The sequence below is a fragment of the Lynx rufus genome, unplaced genomic scaffold (assembly GCF_022079265.1).
Source record: "Lynx rufus isolate CCGP_SWC_20201006 ecotype Redwood Valley unplaced genomic scaffold, mLynRuf1.p SCAF_8, whole genome shotgun sequence".
NCBI lineage: Eukaryota > Metazoa > Chordata > Mammalia > Carnivora > Felidae > Lynx > Lynx rufus.
Window position 1 is genome coordinate 16,347,313 of NW_025814896.1, and position 24,426 is coordinate 16,371,738.

A 24,426-nucleotide genomic window follows, 5' to 3' on the forward strand; every position below is an offset into this window, starting at 1 on the left:
GCCTTGGGATCAATAACAGACATGAGGACTCTGGCAGCTATGCGGATTTTCTTCCTCGCTTGTTACGTGTGTGTTTACATTGTATACAAGGAATGCTAGTGATGGATAAATTAACATTTTAATATGTAGATTACAGTATACTGAGGAGTGCCTGTGCCCTCCAGAAGTAGAAGCCAATATCATCCAGAGTGATGTTACTGATGAGGCTTTGTGAGTCTCATTTTGGAGAGAAGGTGCAAGCAGACCCATCAACCTCATCGGGATTAGGCATGATGTCATTGTTCTTAAGTGGAGTTTAATTACGTGGAGAGTCTGTGGAGATGTTTGAGTAGCCTAAGGGGTGGACAGTGCCAGATGGTGACTCTATTATGTCCCATTCTTGTCCTATCAGGGCCCTGGTTATTTTTTTCTTTTCATCACACACACAAAAAAGGGCAAATTCTTATACATTTTTTGCAAAATCAATAAACTATGCTTTATGTTCTATAAGGTATATCCCTGGTTTAATGTTCTTCAGACATTTTAACTCATTTTCCCCTCTGGGAATGTGACCTGGGTATACCCCGGTCTATGTCCAGGTTAACACAAGCAGATGGTTGTGAACATGCTCTGTAAACTGAGAAGCCCTGTGTCCAAGTGAGGTGGGTTTATGCCAAGGTCAGGACATTGCAAAGTCCACCCAGAAGCCATCCCCACAACCAGCAACTTGAGACCCAGACTTTATTCTTGCTTGCTCTTGCGAACCGCTGAATCTGAACCTCGAGTCTCTGCCTCTCTGCCCCAAACTTTGGAAAGGAGAGATGGATGGACAACACAGGTCTAGAAATGAAAAGCAACTGCTCCTCCTGAATGCTTTATTGGGGGCTTTCGGTGGTTTCTAAGCATGAGCGGCAGTGACACCCAGACCTTCTCCCAACATGCAAAAGGCACAGGAAAGTGAGACACGACCAGGGAGGGCAGCAGGGATGCAGAGACACCACACTCCCCTGCTCCATGTGGCATGATGGGGCACAGGGGAAGCCCCACGTGTGATGGGGAAGGTGGGCAGTAAAGGAGGTGGCTTTGGCAGAGGCAGAGGGAAGGACCTGAGTCCATCCACCTCCAGACCCACCCCTGCACGCAGGCCAGGACTGACCTTCTGAGAGAAGGTCAACATGGCTTTCGCTGCAAGTCCACCTCCCATGGTGGGAAGTCAACCCCCAGCGGGAAGAGGTGATGGGTGGGTGCTCTTCCAGGGACTTCTGGTAAAGCAAACACATTGGCCAAATCAGGAGGGGACGAGAGGGCGTGCTCATGGTGTCGGTCCCAGGCATGGCCTGGTGGTTGGGTGCCACTGTCTTGGCTTGTGCCAGTGCTGTCTCAGTCCACGTGCAGGAGAAGAGTGGAGCCCCTTGGGGTCTTCAGGAGCCTCCCCAGGGTCCGCGGTCTCCAGCCCCAGCCCCAGCCGGAGGCACCACTTGGAAGAGTCAAGTGTTGATGTTGGCTTTGTCCTGTGGAAGAGTTCCCTGGGCAAGAGGGAAGGGGAGGCGAGGGGATCAGGCCCTCTGAACCCCCAGCACCTCCCAGAATCTGGGCCCTGGTGGATCAAACAGCCTGGGACTCACCTCAGATCCTAACCAGTCCCCACAGTTCCATCTTGAGACCTTGAATCAAAAGAAAAGGCATTCGTGTTTTCTGTTCTCTCTCTCTTTCACACTCACGCTCACTCTTTCTCTCCTTTAGTAGAGCCGTGGCCTCAACTCACGGCATTGGCAACGTCTACTTCTAAACTATGGAATGTTTTCACATTGACGATAGAATTACTCCAAACGGGGTGGGGAGTGGCTGGCTGTCCAAGTGTTCATGAGACAGTGCGTTACTGAGAGCTTGCTGGGAATCACACAGTACAGAGACACCGACAGGCGCTGAGCCCGGGCCTGGCTCTAGATGTATTTTTTCTTGAGGTACCAGTAGGCAAAGTAGCCCATCCCCCCCAGGGAACCCATGAGGAAGGACGCCCCAAAGAAAGATGGGGGTTTCCGCTTGACCAGCCGGAACGCGTTGGGGATGACGGCCGACAGCAGGGTGGTGTGGATGTCTCCAAGGACTTTCCGGAAGGCCAAGCGCCTCTGGACCCTCTCAAAGAAGGACTGCAGGTTGGGCCGGCTCCCATCTTCCCAGTATTTCTTGGACAGTCCCAGGAACTTGAGACGGTGCAGGGTGGCTCCCAGGAGGACATCGGCGAGGGTGAAGGCACAGCCACAGAGCCACAGCTCACATTTCTGCCCTGGGGGGAAGGGAGAGGAGATGGGGGTGGACAGGTCAGCTTCGTCCCATCAAGCTGATGGGACTTCTCTCCCTTGGACTCCTCCAGCCTCTGCCTGCCCGCCACAGCACTGCCCCGAGGTCACTCACTTCTATACAGCTTTCATGATGTTTGCCTTATGCTTATACTACCTCTATTACTATTTTTTCTTTGAACCAACTGACTTTTTTAAGTGCAAATATATGTATTTAAACTCTAGCCTCCTAGGGGCGCCTGGGTGGCGCAGTCGGTTAAGCGTCCGACTTCAGCCAGGTCACGATCTTGCGGTCCGTGAGTTCGAGCCCCGCGTCAGGCTCTGGGCTGATGGCTCAGAGCCTGGAGCCTGTTTCCGATTCTGTGTCTCCCTCTCTCTCTGCCCCTCCCCCGTTCATGCTCTGTCTCTCTCTGTCCCAAAAATAAATAAACGTTGAAAAAAAAAAATTTTTTAAATAAACTCTAGCCTCCTATGTCTAACTTCCCATTTTACAGCTCCATTTGGATGTCCACTATGCATTTCAAGCTCAGTATGTCCAAAATAGAATTCCTGATAGTCACTTCCAAACCCACCACAGTTTTCCCCATGTCAGCAGCCACATGCCTACCCTGTCAGTTGCTCAGGCCACAGCCCCATGCCACATCGAGTCCTCTTTCTTTCATTCCTCATGTACAGTATGTCAACAATTCCCATCGACTTCTCTTCAAAATACATCCAGAGTGTGATGTTACCTCCATTGTTACCATCCTAGTCCAAACAAACATTCTCTCCTACCTGGGTTATCATCATGTCCTCTTACAAGGTCTTCTTGATTCTGCCCTGGACTTCCTAGAGTGTGTTCTCAACATAGCAGCTGGAGGGACTGAAAATGGGCATGGCTTGCCTGGGGGACCCAGTGGATAAGTGGATGATTCATGAGAAGTCAAGATTGGAGAAGTGGATGCAGATAAACTAGTGAAAAGGCTTAAAAACCAGGCAAAGGAATTTGGACATTGACATGGTCAGTGGGGAGAATGGCGGGGTTTTGAACAAAGGTGATGTAGGAGACCAGAGGAGCTGCCTGTCCACCTCCAGGCCTTTGCCCCTGCTGTGTCTCATGCCTGGAGACTCCCCTCTGCCTCCTCTCTGCCTCCACTTCCTGTGAGGTCTGCTGTCCTAGGAAGCTTGCTTCTGCATCTTTGAGCAGGTGTCCCTTTCAGCTCAGAAATTTCCTGAATCTGATGCCCTCCACCATCAAAGCCTGATCCCTTCCATCCCTTTCACTCTGTATCTTCTTGTTCATTCATTTATTCATTAATCCAACACATGTTTATGTATGTGCTGGACATGAAGACCTGACCTGACATGACACAGGACAAGACAGTGTCTTGAGGGGTTGATGGTTTCATGGAACGAGGAGGTAAAGTGTAATGAAGGCCCTAATAATCTGAAGTTTGTTCTTGAACAACATAACCTTCAAGATGCCCGTTGGATAGCCAAAGGGAGACGATGAGTCGGCAGTTAGAGGTACATGTACCTAGTTCAGGTGTACATAATCAGCATGGAGGTGGGGGGACATCAGCGAGAAAGTGAGTGCAGACAGATCTGAGAATAGGACCAAGGACTGAGCTTGGGGGTTTTAAGATTTAGATATTGGGCAGCAAGGAGAAACCAGCAGAGGAGCATAAAAAGGAGCACCTGGGAGGTGGGAGATGAACCAGGAGACTGTGTTATCCTGGAAGTCAAGGTTAGGAAGTGTCCCAAGGAGAAGGGAGTGCCCGGCTGTGTTCAAACGCTGCAGAGAGGTCAAGTAGGAGGCTGAGAACTGTGGTGGCATTTGGTGACTGGTGACCATGACAAGAGTAGATGCTGATGCTGAAAGCCTGGTTGGAAGGAGTTCAAGAGAGAAATGGAGGAGAGGAACTGGAGACGGTGAGCGAAGATCACTCTTTCAGGGAATTTCGCTGTAATGGGAAGGATATGCCAATATGAGAGACAGGTCCAGAGTGTCTTTGCAAGTTGGGAGAGGAAACCCAGGATGTTGATGGGAATGATCTAGCAGAGAGGGGATGACACTACAAAAGACAGTGGAGGGAATTACTGACGTGAGTCCTTGAACAGGATGGCTAGTATTCACGGGGAAGAGTTACTAGTTGAAGGACAGTTCACTCTTGGGAATACAAGGGAGTGTGCGGTACTACGTTTCATCAAATCTAAGTTGCTGTCAAACGTAAGACATCCACCCTGGAGAGAACAATGGTGCCAATTAAACTTTGTGAGAAACACTGCAATTTCAGAGATGCTGAGATGTGACATAAGAGAGGTGCACCTTTGAGCTGCTAAAACATGGTGTGTGTATGGGCACTGATGCTGGTCGGGAGAGGTTTTGGGGTCAGAGATCTGAGGGTCTCCTCCTAAAATTTCCATTTTCTCAGTGATATAGAAACAGTCAGTGAGGGGAGGGGTGGAGGCAGTGGTTAGAAGGTTGAGGAGGAAGAAGAAAGTATTATTAAGTAGTCACCTGGGGAGGGGGACAGGGGTGGCCCAGGGCAGCCGGAGAGCCATCTAAGGCTAGTGGTCTTGAATCCAAAGTGAGACCAGCCTGCATGCATGTGTATTTCTCTAGCCTCTAACTTGGGTTCACAGGTGCCGGTGCTGACTAGGTCAAGAGTCGGATGTAACCATGTTTGAGGTTTTGCAAAGTATGATAAAGCAAGAGAAGGGCACGGAAGCCGACGGTGCAGGCCAAGGAGTGCTCTTGCTGGTGGACAAGGGAGTTACCACTAGGTCCGGAGCAGGGTGAGATCAGGATGGGGGCGAGGGGCAGTGAAAGGAGGCAGGACCAAGGGGCCTGTAGACCCCAGTGACAGACTGGAGGAGACAGACAGGTTTGAGAACAGGACCAAGGACTGAGCGCTGGGGCACTCCAAGGTTCTCCAGTGAATGAGGAGAAACCAGCAAAGGCACATGAGAAGGAACAGCCTGTGAGGTGGGAGATGAACCAGAGCACATGCTGTAATTTCCTTAATCCTCATGACAACTCTATCAAGTAGGGATTATTATCCCCACTTTACACATGAGGCAACCGAGGCACAGAGAGGATAAGTAACTTGGTCAAAGCCACACAGCTAGTTCACGGCAGAGCAGAGCCTGGATTTGAACCCAGGCCATCTGGTTGCAGAGTCTGTGCTTACAACCACTACATAACACTGCTTCTTTCCGTGTGCGGATGAAAAAGCGCGTGTGCATGTATCTCCACATACACTCGGGGCCCCTGGGTGGCTCAGTCAAGCATCCGACTCTTGGTTTCAGCTCAGGTCATGATCGTATGCTTTGTGAGACTGAGTCCCGAGTTGGGCTCTGTGCCGACGGTGCACAGCCTGCTTGGGATTCTCTCTCTCTCTGCCCCTCCCCTACTCACACTCACTCTCTCTCTCTCTCCCTCAAAATAAATAAATAAACTCTAAAAAGAGAAACAAAGAGGTGTATTCTTTGTTGGGTCTGTGTGCAGATCTATGTGTCTGTTGGCCTATGTGTTTGCCTGCTCAAGTCCCCGCAGCTGATTGTGTGTGCACACGTGGATATCTGCACACCTGGGCATCTGTGTCCGTGTGGTGTGGAATCCCCGTGTGTATACGTGAAGTGCCTGCCCACATCCACTTGGCTGTTGGCCTGCAGACAGATGCTCACGAGCATGTATGTGCATGTCGCTAAGTGTGGCCATGCCTGTGTTTACGTCTGTGGGCAAATTCTGATAGCCATGACCACCACGTATGTAGACATCTGGTATGTCACCAGAGGGCCGGACCCATTGGGTTTTCCCTCCCCTCCAGCTATGCATTCCCTTCGGAAAGCCCCCAGCCCTGGACAAACTCTGTCTTGTGCCTTCTCCGAGTCTGCCAGCTGAGTGTGCTGGAGACAGTGACGCTCACCGGCTATGCCTCAGATTCATAACCACAAAGCCCAAGACAGCACTCAGCCATGCCTGGGCCTCTGATAGTTCTGGAGTAGGCTGGCTTCCCCACGCCCTGCAAAGACAACCACACTCCTCTCCTCACACTCTGTCCCCAGTCCTCACTCAGCTGATGATGCCACCGCGTGCTTCATTCAGAAAACAGGAGACTTCGGGGGTGCCTGGGTGGGTCAGTCAGTTAAGCGTCCAACTTCAGCTCAGGTCATGACCTCACAGTTCATGAGTTCGAGCCCCGTGTTGTGCTCACTGCTATCAGCTCAGAGCCTGGAGCCTGCTTTGGATTCTGTGTCTCCCTCTCTCTGCCCCTCCCCTGCTCACACTCTGTCTGTCTGTCTGTCTCTCTCTCTCTCTCAAAAATAAATAAACATTAAAAAAATTAAAAGAAAATAGGAACCTTCAGCCAGAAAAGCCCTCACTCCAACCAGGAAACCTACAAAGCCAATCACCTACATGCACACTACCTTGGGCCACCCCGCGGTGGAGGGCGCCAGCCACCTCCTCTCGTGGCCAGGTCCTCTGTGGGTCTCTGCCCCCCACCCCCCGTCCGAGGCCACACATCTTCCCTTTGCCTTCCAGACCTACTCTCCTCCCTTCTCCGCGCGGCTCTGTGCCACAGGAGAATGACTTGATGGAAAAACCGGTGGGGCTCCATGCCCTCTGGCTCCAGCCACTGGGGAGCAGAGGCAGGAGATGGGAGGGTGGGCGAGAGTGAGGTCAGAGTCTTGCTTCCCTCAGTGTCCTCTCTGTGCATCGCCACGGACTGGGTGTGTCCACAGACTGAAGGTCACAGCTCCTGCCAGGGGGTCCCCCTCTCCACACAGCCTCTCTGTCCAGGTTCCTGAAGCTGCTCCCACGTCTCACGACCTCGCGACCTCAGGACCAGGGCACTGCATTTGTCCCTGTGCTCTTCCTGCATCCTGCCCACATATTTGTAAATAGTCCTTTGATTAAGTGCTTTTCAACTTTACCTGATTCGAGGTGCCCTGTTTCCTATGGGGCCCCTGCCTTGAAGCAGGTCCCTAGTGTCCCCTCCTGGACTGGGTGCCATCCATCCTGCAACACTGATTTCTCCCTCCCACTGGGTTACTTCTACCAGCTTGGAAATATGCTCTTGGATGTCCTATCTTACATTTTTTTTAATGTTTATTTATTTTTGACAGAGAGAGAGAGAGAGAGCATGAGCTGGGGAGGGGCAGAGAGAGAGGGAGACACAGAATCCGAAGCAGGCTCCAGGCTCCGAGCTGTCAGCACAGAGCCCGACACGGGGCTCGAACTCACAGACTGCGAGATCATGACCCGAGCCAAAGTCGGACGCTCAAGCAACTGAGCCACCTAGGTGCCCCTTGGATCACCTATCTTAAAAAAGATTCCTCTCTTCACCCTGCATCCTTCTTCAGGCACCATCCCATCTCTCTACTCCCACAGCTAAACGTCGCAAAAGAGGTGTCTTCATTCTTCACCTCGTGTTTACTCTTTAGCCTTCAGCCCCCACATTCCAACTAAACTGCCCTTGGCAAGGTCACAGCCAACAGCCATGAGACAAAATTCATGGCTTGACACTGTTCTTTCCTTAAAGCACAATCCTTTCTGGGTTCCATTCACACAAGGGTCCTACATCACTGGCTCCTCTCTCTGTCGGCTTTGCTGGCTCCTCTGCCTCTACCCTCTCCTCGATGTGGGGGGATCTCAGGGCAGGTGTGGTAGTTTTAAAAATATGCTCACAAAGGGCACCTGGGTGGCTGGGTCGGTTGGGCATCCAACTCTTGATTTCAGCTTGGGACATGGTCTCGCGGTTCGTGGGTTCAAGCCCCTGGTCTGGAGCCTGCTTGGGATTCTCTCTGTCCTTCCCCTGCTTGCGTGCAAATGCTCACTTTCAAAAATAAGCATGTGAACTTTAAAAAAAGTATACGCTCATGAACTACTCAATACTTCTCCGATGGAACCCAATTTCCCTCCCCTTGAATATGGACTGTATTTTGTGACTTGCTTCTAATGAATAGAATGTGACAGAAGTGACAGTGACTTCCAACAGTAGGTCATAAAAGGCATAGTGGCTGCTTCTCTCTCTTTCTGCATTCACCCATTCAGGGGAAAGCGATCAGCCATGTTGTAAGGAATCTCAAACAGCCCCACTGAAGCTTAGGTAATGAGGAACTGAGGCCTCCTGCCAATGGCCAGCGGGGAACTGAGACCTTTAGTTAAGAACCATGTGAACGAGGGGCGCCTGGTCTGACTTGGGCTCAGGTTCTGATCTCACGGTTCATGAGTTCGAGCCCCACATTGGGCTCGCTGCTGTCAGTATGGAGTCTGCTTTGGATCCTCTGTCCCCCTTCTCTCTGCCCCTCCCCTCGCTCTCGCGCGCTCTCTCTCTCTAAAGTAAATAAACATTTAAAAAAAGAACCACGTGACTGAGCCATCTGGGAAGTGGAGTCTCCAGCTCAAATGACTGCAGCCCCAGCCAAGCTTGAGTGCAACCTGCATCATGCAACCATAAATTAGAACCAGCATCTACCCTGCTCCAGAATTCCTGAGCCACAGAAAATGTGTGATGTAAAACATGTGGGTTTTGTTCCTGTTTCAGCCCCTAATTCAGGGGAAATTTGCTGTGCAGCAAAAGGACACATCAGCCCTTGACTCCTCTGTTTTGTCTCTCTCCACTGTCTCCCTGGATGAATTGCCCAGTTCTATGGCTTTAAATACCACATATATGCTGGAGTCTCACCAATCTCTCTTCAGATTCTGACCTCTCCATTACAAGGCAGACTAGAATACCAATGGCTATGTGACACCCCCTCTTGGGTGTCTGAAAGGCATCTTGAACTCACTGTGCCTCAAACTGAACACTCAGCCTCCTTTGCCCGTATCAGGAAATGGCACCACTCAGTAGCTCAGACCAAAACCCAGTAGTCATCCTTTTCCTTACTCTTCCCACCTCACTCAACCATTCAGCAAGTTCCAGTTCATTCTGTCTCCAACATGCCTCTCAAGTCCATCCACGCCTCCCAATCACCCCTGCCACTTCCTCAGTCCAGGCCAATATCATCCCTCCTGGGCTGCTGTGACAACCTTCCATCAGTCTCCCTTGAAATCCATTCTCACAGCAACCAGAGTGCCCTTAAAGTCAGAACACCTCACCATTGGTGGATTGCAACAATGGCCACCAATTTCCCCCATCCTGTGTGCATGTGGCTTTGCTGCTTCTGCCAGCAAGAGGCAGAGTCTTCACCACTTTAATCAAGATTTGCTCTAGCCAACGGGGTTCTAGTAAATTCCACACAAATAGAAGCTGGAAAAGGGTTTATGTGCTGAGCCTTTGCTCCCTCGCTGCTCAGAAATGGCTTTGACCACCACCATACGAATGAGCCTGGGTTAGCCTCTGGGCTATGAGCAACATGTAGCCCACTTACTCCCATTGGCCCTGCCAACAGCGAGCCAGCCACTAGACATGCCAGGGAGGTCAATGACTGCCAGCTGGCCACAAATACCTGAGTGATACCACCACCAGCATGTGGGACAGAGACAAGCGATCCCAGCTGAGCCCAGCCCAAACTGCCAAAGCACAAATCATGAACAAATAAAAGGTTCTTTTAAGTCACTCAGATTTAGAGTTTATTCGTTATGCAGCAAAAGCTAACTGATACAATCCCTTTCTCAAAACCCTCCAAGGATTCCCCATTGGATGGATTTGTATATAGTATAAAATCTAAATTCTAAATATGAATAAAATATAAATATGGGTACATTCTAAATTCTAAATACAGGTCCATTATCCTGCATCTCTCTGGCTCTCTCCAACCTCACTCATGCCACTCTCCCCATTACTCAGCACACAGTAGCCAAGTACTGGAGAGCTCCCAGCTCTCCCCCCCGCCCCCACCCACTGCAATTGTATCCCCTCAGTGTGGGACACACCTGTCCTGCTTCTTCACAAGGCTGGCCCCTCCATATCCTTCAAATCTTATTTGAAATGTCACCTCTTCAGAGAAGCTTTATCAGATTTTCCCTGCTCTTTTCATTATCAATCTTAACACTTACCACTGTGTACAATTCTGTTTTTACTGATGGGATTATTTGATTAATGTCTTTCTTCTCCATACGACTGTAAACTCCATGAGAGCAAGAACAATATCTTGTTTTTTCTTGCATTTTTATCCCCAGGACCTGGCACACAGTAGGTGTCCAAGAAATATTACAATAAATGAATGAAAAGAATGGTAATGGTAATTATTTTTGAAACTGCTATTTCTAGGACATTTTACTTTTAGCCAGGTAATGTGGAGAGTGACCAGTACTCATTATCTTTATGAACCCTCACAACCTCCCTGTGAGTTGGATTCTATTATTACCCACATTTTGTAGAAGAGCTCAGAGAAGTGAAGTGAATTCCATAAGGTCACAGAACTAGGAGTCAGCTGATCAAGAACCCACATCAGTGTCAGCTGGCTCCACGCTAGGGGTCTTAGCTGTGACGTTATAATACCTCCCAACCCTGGGCTCTGCCTCACGAGGGGACAAGTGGAGGGCATGAGTGATCCCCCCAGGGAAGTTTGGGGATGCCCCAGTGGGTGAATGAGTGAGAGACCATGTGGGCCCAGCTACTTCCTGGACCTTTGCTGCCTCCCCCAGCCATGGAGGGACACAGGACTGTCCAACATCCCCATCTGGAACAGCCCCCGTCATCTTGCCATGGAGCAGTACAATGTTGCCTCCTCTTGGAAGAGCTCATGACGAACACAGAGACTGAGGTCAGGAGGCTTCCAATCTAGGGATCACCTGAGCATCCAAAGCTGTTCTCCAGGACTATCAACCCTGCTCTCCATCTAGGCCACACTCTGTGTCTCCCTTGATCATATCAGCAGCTAATATTTGTGGACATTTCCATACTGTGTGTCAGGCCAGGTGTTTATTCCCTTTCACGTACTTTCTCATTGAGCCACACAACAGCCCTGTGAATAGGCTTTCATTTTATCACAGAAGAAGTGGCAGAGCTCGAGCTTAAAAACTCAGACTCTGGAAGCCAGGGTTTAAATCTAGGCTCCCCCATTTCTATCTGTGTGACCTTGGGAAGGTTACTGAACCTCTCTGTGCCTTAGTTTCTTCATCGTAGTTACTCATATTATCTCCTAAAGTTGCTATGGGGTTAAACTATGTGAAACAGAATAGTACTCGACACACAGTAAGTGTTGTTAAAGATGAAAGCAGTATGGGTTGAATGGTGTCCTTCCAAAATTCATATGTTGAAGCTCTAATCCCCAGTATCTCAGAATGTGACTATATTTGGAGAAAGGGCCTTTAAAGAGGTAAGTTAAAATGAGGCCATCAGGGCGGGCCCTAACCAATCCGAGGTGTCCTTGTAAGAAGAGGACATTTTGCCACACAGACACCAGGGGTGTGTACACAGAAGAAAGCCTCTGTAAGCCCAAGAGAGGCCTTAGAAGAATCAAACCTGCCAGCCCCTTGAACTTAGACTTCCAGAGTCCACAACTGTGAGAAAATAGATCTCTGTGGTTTAACTCATCCAGTCTATGGGATTTTGTTATGGCAGCCAAGCAAATTAACCCATGAATATATAAGATGTGCCTGAGAATTAAGGTCGACCAATGAGAGAATGGCAGAGCTAGAATTCTGTCTGACCCCAAAGGCAGTCTTAGAAACACCATGCCTTCTGGCCTCTGAGCACTCTTCTGTAAGGGCTCCCTTAAGCACCTTCCCTGACAGGAAGGAGAAAGTCCCTTCTTGAGATGTGTATATTAGTTTCATTACTAAGCCTTGCCATGCTTTTTTCTACAGAGGATTTAGGGCCCTGACTTTAGGACTCATGGCAATGTCCCTATTCAGGACTCTAGGTATCTATGTGTACCTTGTGCTTGCCTCAGTTACGAGATGCTGGAAGAGCACTGGACCTGTCAAGAGGGAACATGTTCTTGCCCTAACCGTGCCATTTATGAGTGGTGTGATGTTGAGCATGTCCACGTATCTCTCTGAGCCTCATTTTTCTCAAATGGAGAATGTGCATGCCGTTAGCTGTTATATGTTTAAACTAGCATGTTCCAGGCAATGTGCAAAGTGCATTTACTTTTTATAAGAGTCCAACAAGATGGCGTAAAGTTGTGTTCTTACCATCCCATTCTACAGATGAAGAAACTGAGGCTCCAATAGGGAAAACAACTTGTCCAAGTCACACAGTACAGGCAGCAAAGCTGGAACTCTAACTTAAACCTGCCTGACTCTAAACCCATCTCTCTTTTTTTTTTTCTTTTTAAGATTTTATTTTAAGTAATCTCTACACCTAACGTGGGGCTTGAACCCTGAGTTAAGAGTTGCATGCTCTACCAACTGAGACAGCCAGGCGCTCCTAAACCCATCTGTTACAGCACTGTGCCCCACAGTTTTCCCATTTAGATGGGGTGTACATGTGAAGCTGTGAGTGTAGCACTCCATGTTGCATAGGCTCCATAAATTAGCACAGCTGAGGAGACAAGACTAACAGGTCGCCTAAAACAGAGCAAGACGAGAAGGTCTGGAATCAAATTTGAAGAAGAGAAGTAGCAAAGACAGCACATAAAAGGAGAAAGGAGCAGAGTGGCATGGAGACTGTACTCCTGGCTGCAAGAGCTGCAGGAGCAAAGTTGTGGAGATGGGAAAGAGGCTGCACACTTAGGGTCCAGAGAGCCGCTTAAACAGAAAGATCAAGGTCAGAAAGAGCCATAACACATCCTTGAGCAGGGGAAGGCAAGAGGATGTGGTGGGTCATGTTGATCACCAACTACCACCAGCATTATCATCTTCATCAATCTTTGTTAAGCATCTACTGTGTGCTAAGCATTAACCTAAACATTCTTCGTGTATTATTTCATGTAACATTTCAACACTTTTGGCAGGTCTTCTTATTACCCCTATTATACAGATGAGAAACTGAGGTCCAGGGAGGTGAAGTACCTGACCCATGATCACTTAACTACCAAGTGGTCAAGCTAGGACTTAAACCTAAGTGTATCTGACTCCATGGCCCGTGATTCTAATGACCTAGGAGGTCCTCTGACATCTTTGGGATAAAGGGGCTGGAACTAAACAGGGTCAGGTGGGCCGGATGGGCTCCAGCACCCACCTACCCCAGACAGAGCTGGCACCCACCCTCATTCTCCAGCTTCCTCTTCTCCAGCTCCGCCTCTATCTGGTCCAGCACCATGGCCAGCTCCCCGAGGATCTTCTTCAAGTAGCTCACATCATCGTGCTCCAGGATCTTGGCCTGGGGACAGGACAGGCAGGAGCCAGAGGAGTTGAGTTGGCTTCCATTGAGCCTGGGTGACCAGGGATTGAAGGAGCTTGACCCAGACACTCTTTGGCAAACCCAGCCTCCAAACATCCCCTTCAGTGTAGAGGGTGCCCCATGGTTACGAAGCACCCGCATCTGGTGCTCAGTGCCCCTTGAGCTCAGCTGTCCTGGCCAGACCTCTTTCACAGGACTGACACTCTCATATACCAACTGCTGTAAGGGTTCATTGATAGGAGTACATTGCTGCCCCTTCTCCTGAGAATTACTCTCAGCCAAAGAAAAGCTGCCTGGAGATACAGGCCCCTCAAGCCCCCGCCAGGCAATATGTAACCACTGACTGACAGATACAGAAGTATAAAAGGCTTGCCCCTTGCCTTGGGGTGGATCAACTTTGTGGTGCCACTCATGCTGCAGAGGTGAACTTGGCCCCTCCCTCTTTCCTATCCCTCCCACCCTTACAGGGTTCTCCTCAGAACACTCCCTCAATGTCACTCTTATCCAAGAACCTCCGTCCAATGCTCTGCTCTTAGGGACACAACCTAAGACATGAGGAGACCAAGGCTCCAGGGGGACAGTGGCTTGCCCAAGGTCAAGTAGCCAGTAAATGACAAGAGGAGACAGAATTGGAAAAACAAGCCAGTGTTGTTTTCATTTCATGTCATCAGCTGATCCTCTACTTTGAACCAGCCTCGTGCCTTTGTTCTTTTCCATGGGAAAGATAGTGGGGAGTGGAACTGAGCAGGTCTGGAAGCACTCACCATGAGCTTCTTCTGTTTGGAAAGGTAGGGCTCAGAGAGCTGGGGCTCCTCTTCATGGTCCAATTTCATGAGGTCTGTGGTGGCATTGGCTAAATGTCCTGGGGAGAGAATAAGGAAGGTCCCATCTTTCTGATAGCCAATGCCACCCCCAGCCCTTCTTCCACAAACTTGTGAGTAGGTTCCATTCAAACGTTGGTCTGAAAAGTAACAATATGGACAGCCAACACTTGGTAGGCACAACAGGCTGGAACCCGGGGATGGATGAGATGCCATCCTGCCCTAGGCTCAGGCTAGTGGGAGAGACAGACAAACAAAGAAATCTCTAGGATACAGCACCATCAATCTGCAATGAAGGGTGAACAGAATGCTGTGGGATAGAGGGTCACCTGCCTGGGGCACAAGGCATCAAGAAACCCCACTGAGGAGGGGACTACTCGGGAATGAGTGGGAGCTTGCCAGAAATGGATAGGTTATAAACCTGGACAGACTCATGCTTCAGTGCATGCCACCCCCTACTCTTTCTTGTGGTTAAGGAAATGGGTTCGGAGAGGCTAAATATCCCACACTAGTAAACGATAAGCAGGATAAGATCCTAGGGTCTGTTCTGTGATTGGGGTGGGGTTTCTCCAGAATTCTTGGCCAATGAGTCTGGGGTGTGGTGAGTCAGGTGGAGAGTGGTGCCCCAGTCCTGCCTGGTCCTTTTCCTTGGGCCCCAACTCCACTTAGCCATCTCTTAGGCTCCTTGAACCTCACCCAACAGACCTCACCATCTTCCCTGCTCCCCCTGCTCCTCGCCTGCATTCTCCCCTAACTGCAGCACCCCTCCCCCACACCAAGTTAAGCCAGATGCCTGGGGGTTGCCTTCAATTCCTCCTTCACCTCCTCCCTGAACAAAATCAGTTCCAGGTCCTATTGATTCCTCCTTCTTATTCTTTCCCATACTTAACATCTCCTTTTCAACCCTCTGACTCCCTTAGTTCAGACTGGATGATTCTGACCTGGCCCCAGGCACTGGCATTCTCTCCACTCTGTGCCCTTCTTCCCACTCACACTGAAGAGGTCTTCCTCAAACACACACTTGTCCATGCCATTCCCTGCTTAAAACCCACTCTGGCTCCTCACTGACCTCGGATAACCTCCAAACTCTTCAATGTGCCTTAAAAGACCAGCAGGATCCCTCTCCTCTCTTCTCACCAACTCCACCTTTCACTGAGGAAACATTTCATCCACCCAAATGCTTGGCCTGAATGTGCCAGACCATTCCAAACCTCAGGGCCTCTGCTCACACTACTTCTACCTTCTGGAATAGCTTCCTCCTGTATTCCTGAAAATCCCCTTCTAGATCCAGCACAAGATCACCTCCTCCAAAAATCCCATCCTGATCCTTTGAGAGGTCTGACCATTCAATGCCTTTGTCCTTCAGTGTCCATGGTGCAGATTTCTGCCAAAAAATGCAAATATAGTAATCAGAGATGCCATTGCACCAATCCATTCACATTCCAATCTGTGCGAAAAGTGCCCCCTGGACTTGTGCAGCTCACACCCTGTAATGCTATCCACAGAGATTCTGATGTCCTTCTCTCTGAATGTATATGTCTCCCACTAGAATTTGAGTTTCTGGATACCTGTGGCTATGTCAGATTCACCCATTTCCTTAAAACACAGTACAGGCCTGGCACAGAACAAGAGTTTAGTGAGTGTTGAATGAATGAATGAATGAATGAATGAATAGAATAGAATGAATAAAATGAGTGAGTGAATGAGTGACTGCAGGTGTTCAGCTACTGCCCTCTGACGTCTCACCATCTACCACCCTATCTCCTGGCCTGCTAGAAAAAACAGTAAATACCCTCCCAGACCTTCCAGCTTTGGGGCTATATTAAATCTCATTGATATTTTATGAACGTGAAGGTCAAGTATAGCATTTTCTCTCTTGCCAGTCATCCAGGGCTGTACACGTGGCTCTCTTTAGACTCTAGAAGGGCAACCCAAGCCAAGGAAAGACCTTGGACTGATTGGAGGGGTCATTGCAGGATGACTGCTACATTCTGTTTGATCCCTCTCCTCTCCCAGCTGGGCTGGGGCCCTGAGTTCTTGTCTCTTCTCAAAGGAAGGAGCAGGGTAGGCCTTCTCTGGACCCCTCACTGCCTTCTAGGCTCCTTTAAATGACTCAGGGTGGAATGAGGAAGTGCCTCCAGCCCCCAGAAGCATTTAGGGACTGCCTCCATCCAGTCCTGGCCACCGTCATTGCTCACCTAGATGACAGCCAGGACCTCCTAACTCAGTGAGGGAACTTTGTAAAATGCACATCAGATCATGTCACTGTCTATCCCTGTCTCTCCACTGCTCTTTGGGCAAAATTCCAATTCTGTCAGGCCTACTCCCCAGACTCACAGCATGGCCACTCATACCTGCTTCGGACTACACTTCATCCACATTGAACTTCCTTCAGTTCCCTGAGCACACTACACCCTCTCCTCCCCCTCAACCTGAAAGGGTTCTCCCTCCCCCTCTACCTCCTGGTCATCCTTGGATGTTGCTGCATTTCAGAAGCCGTCCAGGCCCCCAGAGGCTGGAATGGGCATCTTCCCATAGCCTCCATGCTTCCTTTACCATAACACTGATTGGTTTTGGTTAAAAAATTTTTAACCAATTAGTTTTTGAACAGGTTATACACGTATACTTGTTTAAAACTTCAAATATTAGGGGCGCCCAGGTGGCTCAGTCGGTTGAGCATCCATCCGACTTTGGCTCAGTCATGATCTTGTGGTTTGAGTCTGAGCCCTGCGTCAGGCTCTGTGCTGACAGCTCAGAGCCTGGAGCCTGCTTTGGATTCTGTGTCTCCCTCTCTCTCTGCCCCTCCCTCACTCATGCTCTGTCTCTCTCTCTCTTTCTCTGTCAAAAATAAATAAACATTAAAAAAATTTAAAAATTCAAATATTAAAGAATGTGCAGTGAAAAGTAAATCTCTCCCCCCTCAGTCTGTGGTCTCTTAGTTCTGCTTCCTGAAAGCAAACCCTATTGGCAGCTTCTCGTGTATCTTTGTGTTTGCAAGCACCTGGGTATCCATTTAACGCCCTTTTAAATATAGTAATGATAGCACACTAGATGCATTTGTTTTGCCTTCCTTTATTCTTACTTCCTAACATATCTTAGGGAGCATCCCTTATACTCATTTTTTAAAACAGCTGTACAGTATTCTATTGTGGGAATACTAGAATTTTTTTGCCCAGTTCCCAACTCATGCACTGCTGAGTTATTTCCAACTTCTTGCTATTACCACCTATGCTGCAATGGTGATTCTTGGTGCACACATCCAAGTGTGACTGCAGGATAATCTCCATGGTGTGGGCCTTTTTGTGTTTGATATAGGGTGCCAGACTGTCCTCCTGAGAAGTTGTTCAAATGTGTTTAGTCCCACACTGCAATTACCTGGCCACTTGTCTTTCTGCTTATCTGTGATGGAACTGTGACCCTGGGATGGTAGAAGCTGTGTCTGTCCCCATCAGTCCCCAGACCCCTGCCCAGCGCCTGGGTCGTAGGAGACCTCATAAGTGTTGACTGAATGGAGACAAGATGATACTGATAGATTCCAGGTCTTATTCAAGGGTACTCTAAAGGGACAATATCAAGTTCCACAACCTGCCCCTTCCCACTTTAAACAACAGCTCACTCCTTTGAGAGGAAGTGACCATTAACTAAGTACCTAGTATCTACTTAGAATCATCACACTTCATCTGTCTATAGGATCCCATGGTGTCTGCACAGGGCCTGGACCAAAGTCTGTAAATAACTGTTGATGGATAATCTGATTTAATCTAACCCCCATTGACCAGGTGCTAGAAACAAAAAGATGAACCAGGCTATGGGCATGTCCAGACTAGCAGCTAGGACAGGACGTGGCTGATGCTTCAATCACAAACAAGAGACCTCACAGGGGTCTTGCATATCTGGGCAGCCTTCCTTGGTGACACCAACCCTGAAGTCACTCATTGCCCTGGATCACCAGCTATAGTCCTGACCTCCTTGGGCCCTGACCCCAGGTGTCTGGGGCTGGGACTCCTCCAGTACAAATGTGCTCCAGCTCTCCACGGACAAGACAAGCCTCTGGGAGGGCAGACAGCCCACAGCCTCTGTACGGGATGGCAGGACAAGAGGAGGGGCAGGAGAGGGGAATGAGACGGCCAGAGAGGGAGAGACATTTTGGTTTGAAAGCGGGTAAATGAGATGGATGGCCAGGGAGAGTGGTGGAGAGAAGGCAAGTAGGAGGGAGGAAGGGAGAGAGACAGAGGATGGAGCACGAGACACCCAGAGCGAGGGCCAGAGAGATGAACAGAGACAGAGAGAAAGGGGGTGGAGACAGAGGCAGGGACGGGAAGAGGGAGACCAGGAAGGATAAGAGGAAGAGGGGGAGTTACAGACACACAGTGGGGAGAAGATGTGGAGGAGGGGAAGGACTCCCGTTGAGGGGTCACCCATGGCACTCACTGCGGATCTCAGCCGTGGCATACTTGGGGATCATGGAGTCCGTGGTGAGCTCGGGGTGTAGGATGCAGCCGTGCGTGTAGGCGTCCATGGGCAGCGCGTCCAGTAGCTCCCGGTACTGCAGGACCCTCGCGTGCTGTGGGCTGCCCGCCTCAGGCATCAGGGCCACCACGTGCTCTGTGGGGCACAGCTGGGGCTGGGCTGGGGGGCAACGGGTCCTGCCCCAGCCCCCTACCCCTCTCATTCAGACAGACCAGGCTCTGGCACCCTGTCCTTCAACCCCGGTGTGCTGGAACCCCAATCGTCATGGCCCAGGTGCCACCCCTTTCCCCAGGCTCTTGTGATAAAGTTTCCCCCCAGCTGACAGGGGACCCTAGTGGTCTTGCCTGCCTACCTCACCTCCCTGGAGTCCTGCCAAGCTGTCTGCTGAGGAGCTGCCCGATGGGAGTCTAGGCCCAGTGTTGGCAGGCTTCAAGAGAAGCCAGAAACCTGGATGTTTAAAACTGAACTCTCCTTAATTCTTAACTGTTGGCAACTAATTCGTATTCTTTCTCCACAGTGCATGTCTGGGCCCTGGACCCCTCTCAGCTGTGGTTTGCAGCACCTGCTATAGGCAGTGGGCTTCTGAACCTGAAGAAGGCTGGAGGGCAGGAGAGGACATAGGGTCCTGTGGTGTTCCAGGGTATCTGGGCCCTGCTCACATCTGCAGTGTTCCGGGGCACCTGGGGCCAGGTCTGTGGGGTTCCTGGGGAGTCCATGGCCCTAACTATGCTTATAGGGATTCAGAGGGCTGGGCCCTGCCTGTGCCCTGGCATCCCCAGAAGGCCTGAGTCCCTCCTGGTGACTAGGATGGTCTGGGTCCAGCTCCTGCCTGGGGGCTCGGAGGGCCTGTGGCCATGCTTCTGACTCCAGAGCTCCTGGGGACGGAGGTTGTAGCCCCCTTGCTCCTAGGGCCATGTCTGGGCCAGCCCATTCCCTGGAGTCCTGGGGATAGGGTTTGTAGCATCCCAAGGATCGTGGCCATACCTGTGGCCCTGTGGTCCCTGGGGGCGGTGGGCATCTGAGCCCTGTCTGCCATCCCACTGTTCCTTTTGGGGGAGACTGGGCCTTGTCCACAGTCCCAGTGAGCTTCCTCAGGCTCCCCAAGGTTCTGTGGGGTCCCTGGGGTCTGTGGCTGAGCCCCTGGTGGGTGTGGCGGTCGTACCTCCTGTGAAGGTCCGCTCCACGTAGTCGATGATCTGGTCATAGTCACTGATGATGTTGTCCCGGTGGATAATGACGGGCACCTCCTCCCCCAGGTTGAGCCGCATGAACCACGGCTCCTTGTGCTCACTCTGCGGCAGGCTCACGTCCCTCTCCTCACACGCCAGGCCCTTCTCGGCAATCACCAGCCGCACCTGCAGGCGCCAGGGTCAGAGCGGGGAAGGCGGGCGGACGCACGGGGGACACTCTGCCCAGGTGGGGTGGGGCATGTGGGAAGGGAGGTCAGAGGTCACACACAGGAGGGGGCACTGTTGCTTCCTGCTCATTCTTTGGGCAGGTGGACTCTCCCAGGGCCCTGGCGCCTCTTGGTGGGAGGAACACAGCCCTATCTGGGGCCAAGGGGCAGGGCTCCCTCATAGTTATGGGACTGGGTTTCACAGCTGGACATACCTGGGATAGGATTCCTGGCTCTGCTGTGTGTGTTTGGGCAGATTCCTTAAACTTCCTGAGCCTCAGTTTCCTTATTTGCAAAACGGAAGTATTAAAAGTACCACCCCAGTGTCTGGCACATAGATGGCACTCAAGTCATGGTTTCACTATTATGACTGGACACTCAGCCTGGCCTCCAGGGGTACATCTGGCCAGGAAATTCATAGGAATTCTTATCATCAACATGATCGGTAGCAATATTTCTCAAATTATTTAGGAAACAAAGCAAGGTGGAAAATAATTTGCCAATATCAGCTGAGCCTTTTATTGCCCCCAGACACTTTCCCATCTGGTTGTTGTTCACAACAGCTTCCCCAAAGAGGGTAGAATAGAGGCTATCTCCCTGTTTTTCTTGATGAGAAAACCAAAGCCCAGAGAGGGCAAGTAACTTACCCAAAGTCACACAGCAATTTAGCAGTAGACCTGAAACCGGAAACAGTGGGTCCTGACTCCTGCGGGCACCTTCAGGGAATCCTGGACCTGCCCCCTCCTTAGTCTTTCCCTATGTCTCTAGGGGGTCCCAGACGAATATTTGAGCTGGTAGAAGTTAATGGAGAGCCTTGAGGCTGGGGCCTGCTCCTGACCCAGCCCAACATTTCTGAGTTGGAAGATAATTAGAGATCACCTGGTCCAACTGTCCCCTGCTTGTGGACTGAGACTCAGAAAGATGACTTTTGTCCAAATTCCCCACCAAAAAGATGGCAAGCGACTCTACCAAAGGCTCCAGCGCAGGGGGAAGGGAGGGCATCCCTGAGCCTAGCAAAAGTGGTTCTCCTTGAGCATCAGTGTCCCCACACACACTCGGTTGGTAGCTCTTGGGACTGGATGTCCGCAGCCTCCCTCCCAGATGCCAGGAGTTAAGCACTCAGAAGGGTCAGCATGGTGTCATAGTCAGACCTTGGACTCGGTGCCAGACTGTCAGTTCAAATCCCAGCTCTGGCACCTACTTGCTGGGTGACTTGGCTTTACATCTGTGTGCCTCAGTTTCCTCATCTGTCCAATGAGAGTCCCACTAGCAGTTCCCGCAGAGGGCTGCCGTGAGGATTAGATACATTAGTCCCTACAGAACAGTGCCTGGCACCCCATAGGCATATTGTGTCTTAGCTACTTGCATGAGATCAGGTTCTGGAAGCAGACAGATCGAGACTTGAAGCCTGGCTCTGTGCTTATTTGCTGTGTGATCTTGGACGAGTTACTTGATTTCTCTAATCTTAGGTTCTATGAGATGAGGAATGTAATCCACTCCTTCAAGCTTGACATGAGGTTGAGATGGGATCATATGGATAAAGTCCCAGCACGGGAGGTTAATACATGGATTCTACCATCATTATTACACACACACACACACACACACACACACACACACACAGTCACCATCATGATTGGTGTCCTAGAGTACTTCATGCCCAACCCTCACAGCTAACATGAACACCTCTTTCCATGTGGGGAGGAAGAAGTAACTAGCCCCTGAACCCCCAATGCTCATTCACAGATTCATTTGCTCCGTTAGCCAAAAGCAGGTCCTACAGATGGGGCTGGGAGGTCCTCGCCCTGGCTCTGCCACAGCAATGCTATTATGTGATGTTAGAGTGTCACTGCCCCTTCCCGAGCCTCCTTTTAATCATGAGTAGAATGAGGGCTGGACTCCACGTTGGAGGAGCGCCTTGCTGCCAGCTGACGCTACATTCGGACCACGCAGGAGACAGTGGGAGGAATGGCTGATTCTAAGAGAGGCGGAGGAGTTGTGGCAGAGAGAGAGCACCGGGGGTGGCATCTGTTGGGTCTGGGTGTGTGAGTGTATACGTGTGTGAGCCTGAACGTGAGTAGCAACTGCATGAGTGTGCAAGTGTGTGTGTGTGTGTGTGCATGTGTTCATGAGTGTGGGTGTGTATGGATGAGTGTCTGAGTGAGTATTAAAGCATTGTGTGAGTGCGTGTGCATTAGTGTGGATATGAGTGTGCATATGCACATGTGAGTGTGTGTCCTTGTGTGTATGTGTAGGTGAGTGTGCATGTGTATGTTCTGCCTGAGTCCAGGAGGAGCCCCAGAGCCATCAAGGCTGGAGTTTGGCTGGAGCGGAACTGCCCATTCCCTTCCTCCGGCCCATCCTGGCATCCTTGGCCCTGAACCATCGCGCTCTGCCGAGCCATCCAGCCTCCAGGCCAAGCTGGGACCGCTGAATGGGTGGAAACAGAAACCAAACCAGGCCTCTGTCCTTGACAGGTCCGGACATTTGGCCTTGCATCCTGGCAGGGCACCTGCTCCCAGGGACCACTCCCAGGTCCTGCCCTGGAACTCTAGTGAGGGTGCCAGATGGGGCTAGTGCCTGGGGAGGGGACTATCTTTAGAGATGTAACAGTTTTGCTTGGAGCTGCCTCAGGGTCAGGCCGGCAGGCGGCCAAGGAGACTTTCTCCTTTAGCGGAGCTGCAGGCCAGAACCATGTGCCATCCTGCGGGGGAGGGGAGTGTGGGAGGAAGCCAGGTCCAGGGGAAGGGCATGCAGTCACCAAGGCCATCTGCCTCTCTGCACCCTGGAGGCTGGACCAGCCTTGGTGGTCGCCACTCAGTGTGACCAGACATCAGCCAGCCCTGGGCAAACCATCTTCTCCGCGGGTGCATGGAATTAGCTCACTGGTGCTTCAGAGTCGGGACTGTCCCTCCTCACCAGGCAATTGCAATGGGCTGGCTTGGAGTCTGTGCCCAACCATTTAGTTGTTGTATGACTTTGTAAAAGACACTTAAGAGTCTCTGAGCTTCAGTGTATTTATCTCAAACATCCTTTTTTTTTTTTTTTTTTAATTAATAAAGGTGAAGGAGGGGTCCACACAGGGATCTGAGAAAAAAGAGTTCCAGGCAGAGGGAACAGTCAGCACAAAAGTCCTGAGGCAGGAGCGTGTCTGGCATGTTTGAAACACAATGAGGAGGCCAGTGTGGCTGGAACAGGGTGGGTGGGGAGATGAGAGGGGATGAGGCCCTGCACAGGGCATTTTAATCAAGACCCCAGATTCCGTGAATAAATTCCGTGGCTCCTTGAACTAAGATGGGGAAATCACATGTTTACTTTCAATAATCTCATACTGACAGTTATCATTTTCTTCAATTATGAGCGTAGGCGACAAAGCATGGTAGCGTTCGCAGTGCCTGAAATATTGTCACCACAAGGCATCAGATACTTTCATCACTTCACATTGCTACGGTTACACTCATCACGACTTCGACACTACAGTGATCAGTCCTGCCACCAGGTAAGGTTATAGAATGGGTTAATCCAGAAACATATATTATTACATAATGAATTTGTTTTAAAAGGATGTCAACAGCTATACTTCGATTGGCTTCCCTTCTAATAATGTTATGTATTTTACTTTATTTCATTAAAAGCATTATTCTGAGAAAGGTTCACAGGCTCCCCTCTATTGATGAAGGGGTCTGTGACCCAAGGAAGGTTAGGATCCTGAGGTAGAGCCTGAGGCCATGAGGAGGATTCTGGCTCTTTCCTGGAGGCACCTGGTGAGCCACTGCAGGCTTCTGGGAAGAATGGGGAGGTCGGCAGTTGCCACCTGTGAGCCTCTGGGGGTGGGGGTGGGGCAAATTGTCAAGGGCAGCGTGGACAGGGCTAGGAGCCAGTGCCCAAGAGCTTGAAAGGCAAGGCCCGGGTAGGAGGTAGAGATCACCCTCCATTCTCACTTTCTCCTGCCATATCTGAGAGGGGCCTCTGGAAGACCTGCTCAGTCTTGGGTGTCAGGACTGTCTTCTGACAGGACCCTGACCTGGGCCTCTCACTCCTGGGGGCAGAAGGCTGGGCCAGGTTCTCCTCAAAGCTACCTCCAAGAAAAGGGCAGACCCTGAGAGGATGGAATAAGGGAAACTTGAACCAAGTTTGTTGCAGGAAGCCAAGGACGGCTCTCAGAGGCTCACCTTGGTGGAAATCACAACAATATAGCTAACTCCCAAAAAGGGCTTTCTCTGTACCAGGCGCTACTC

General features: G+C 50.5%; 1 protein-coding gene across 5 annotated transcripts in view; it reads right to left on the reverse strand.

Moving 5' to 3' along the window:
- Positions 1 to 840: 840 nt before the first annotated feature.
- The window catches only part of GDAP1L1 (ganglioside induced differentiation associated protein 1 like 1), a 51,262-nt gene continuing 27,676 nt past the window's right edge, over positions 841 to 24,426 (reverse strand). For 3 of the 5 annotated variants that reach the window (XM_047067597.1, XM_047067599.1, XM_047067598.1), the window contains 5 exons: positions 19,955 to 20,147; positions 18,754 to 18,927; positions 14,266 to 14,363; positions 13,366 to 13,480; positions 841 to 2,266 (listed from right to left, as the gene is read on the reverse strand). In XM_047067597.1, coding sequence (XP_046923553.1) covers positions 1,923 to 2,266; positions 13,366 to 13,480; positions 14,266 to 14,363; positions 18,754 to 18,927; positions 19,955 to 20,060 — 837 coding nt within the window. In that variant the 5' untranslated portion in view covers positions 20,061 to 20,147 and the 3' untranslated portion in view covers positions 841 to 1,922. Of the gene's footprint in view, positions 2,267 to 13,365; positions 13,481 to 14,265; positions 14,364 to 18,753; positions 18,928 to 19,954; positions 20,158 to 24,426 lie in introns of all 5 variants that reach the window. The other 2 variants (XR_006960091.1, XM_047067600.1) reach the window with 2 other exon arrangements.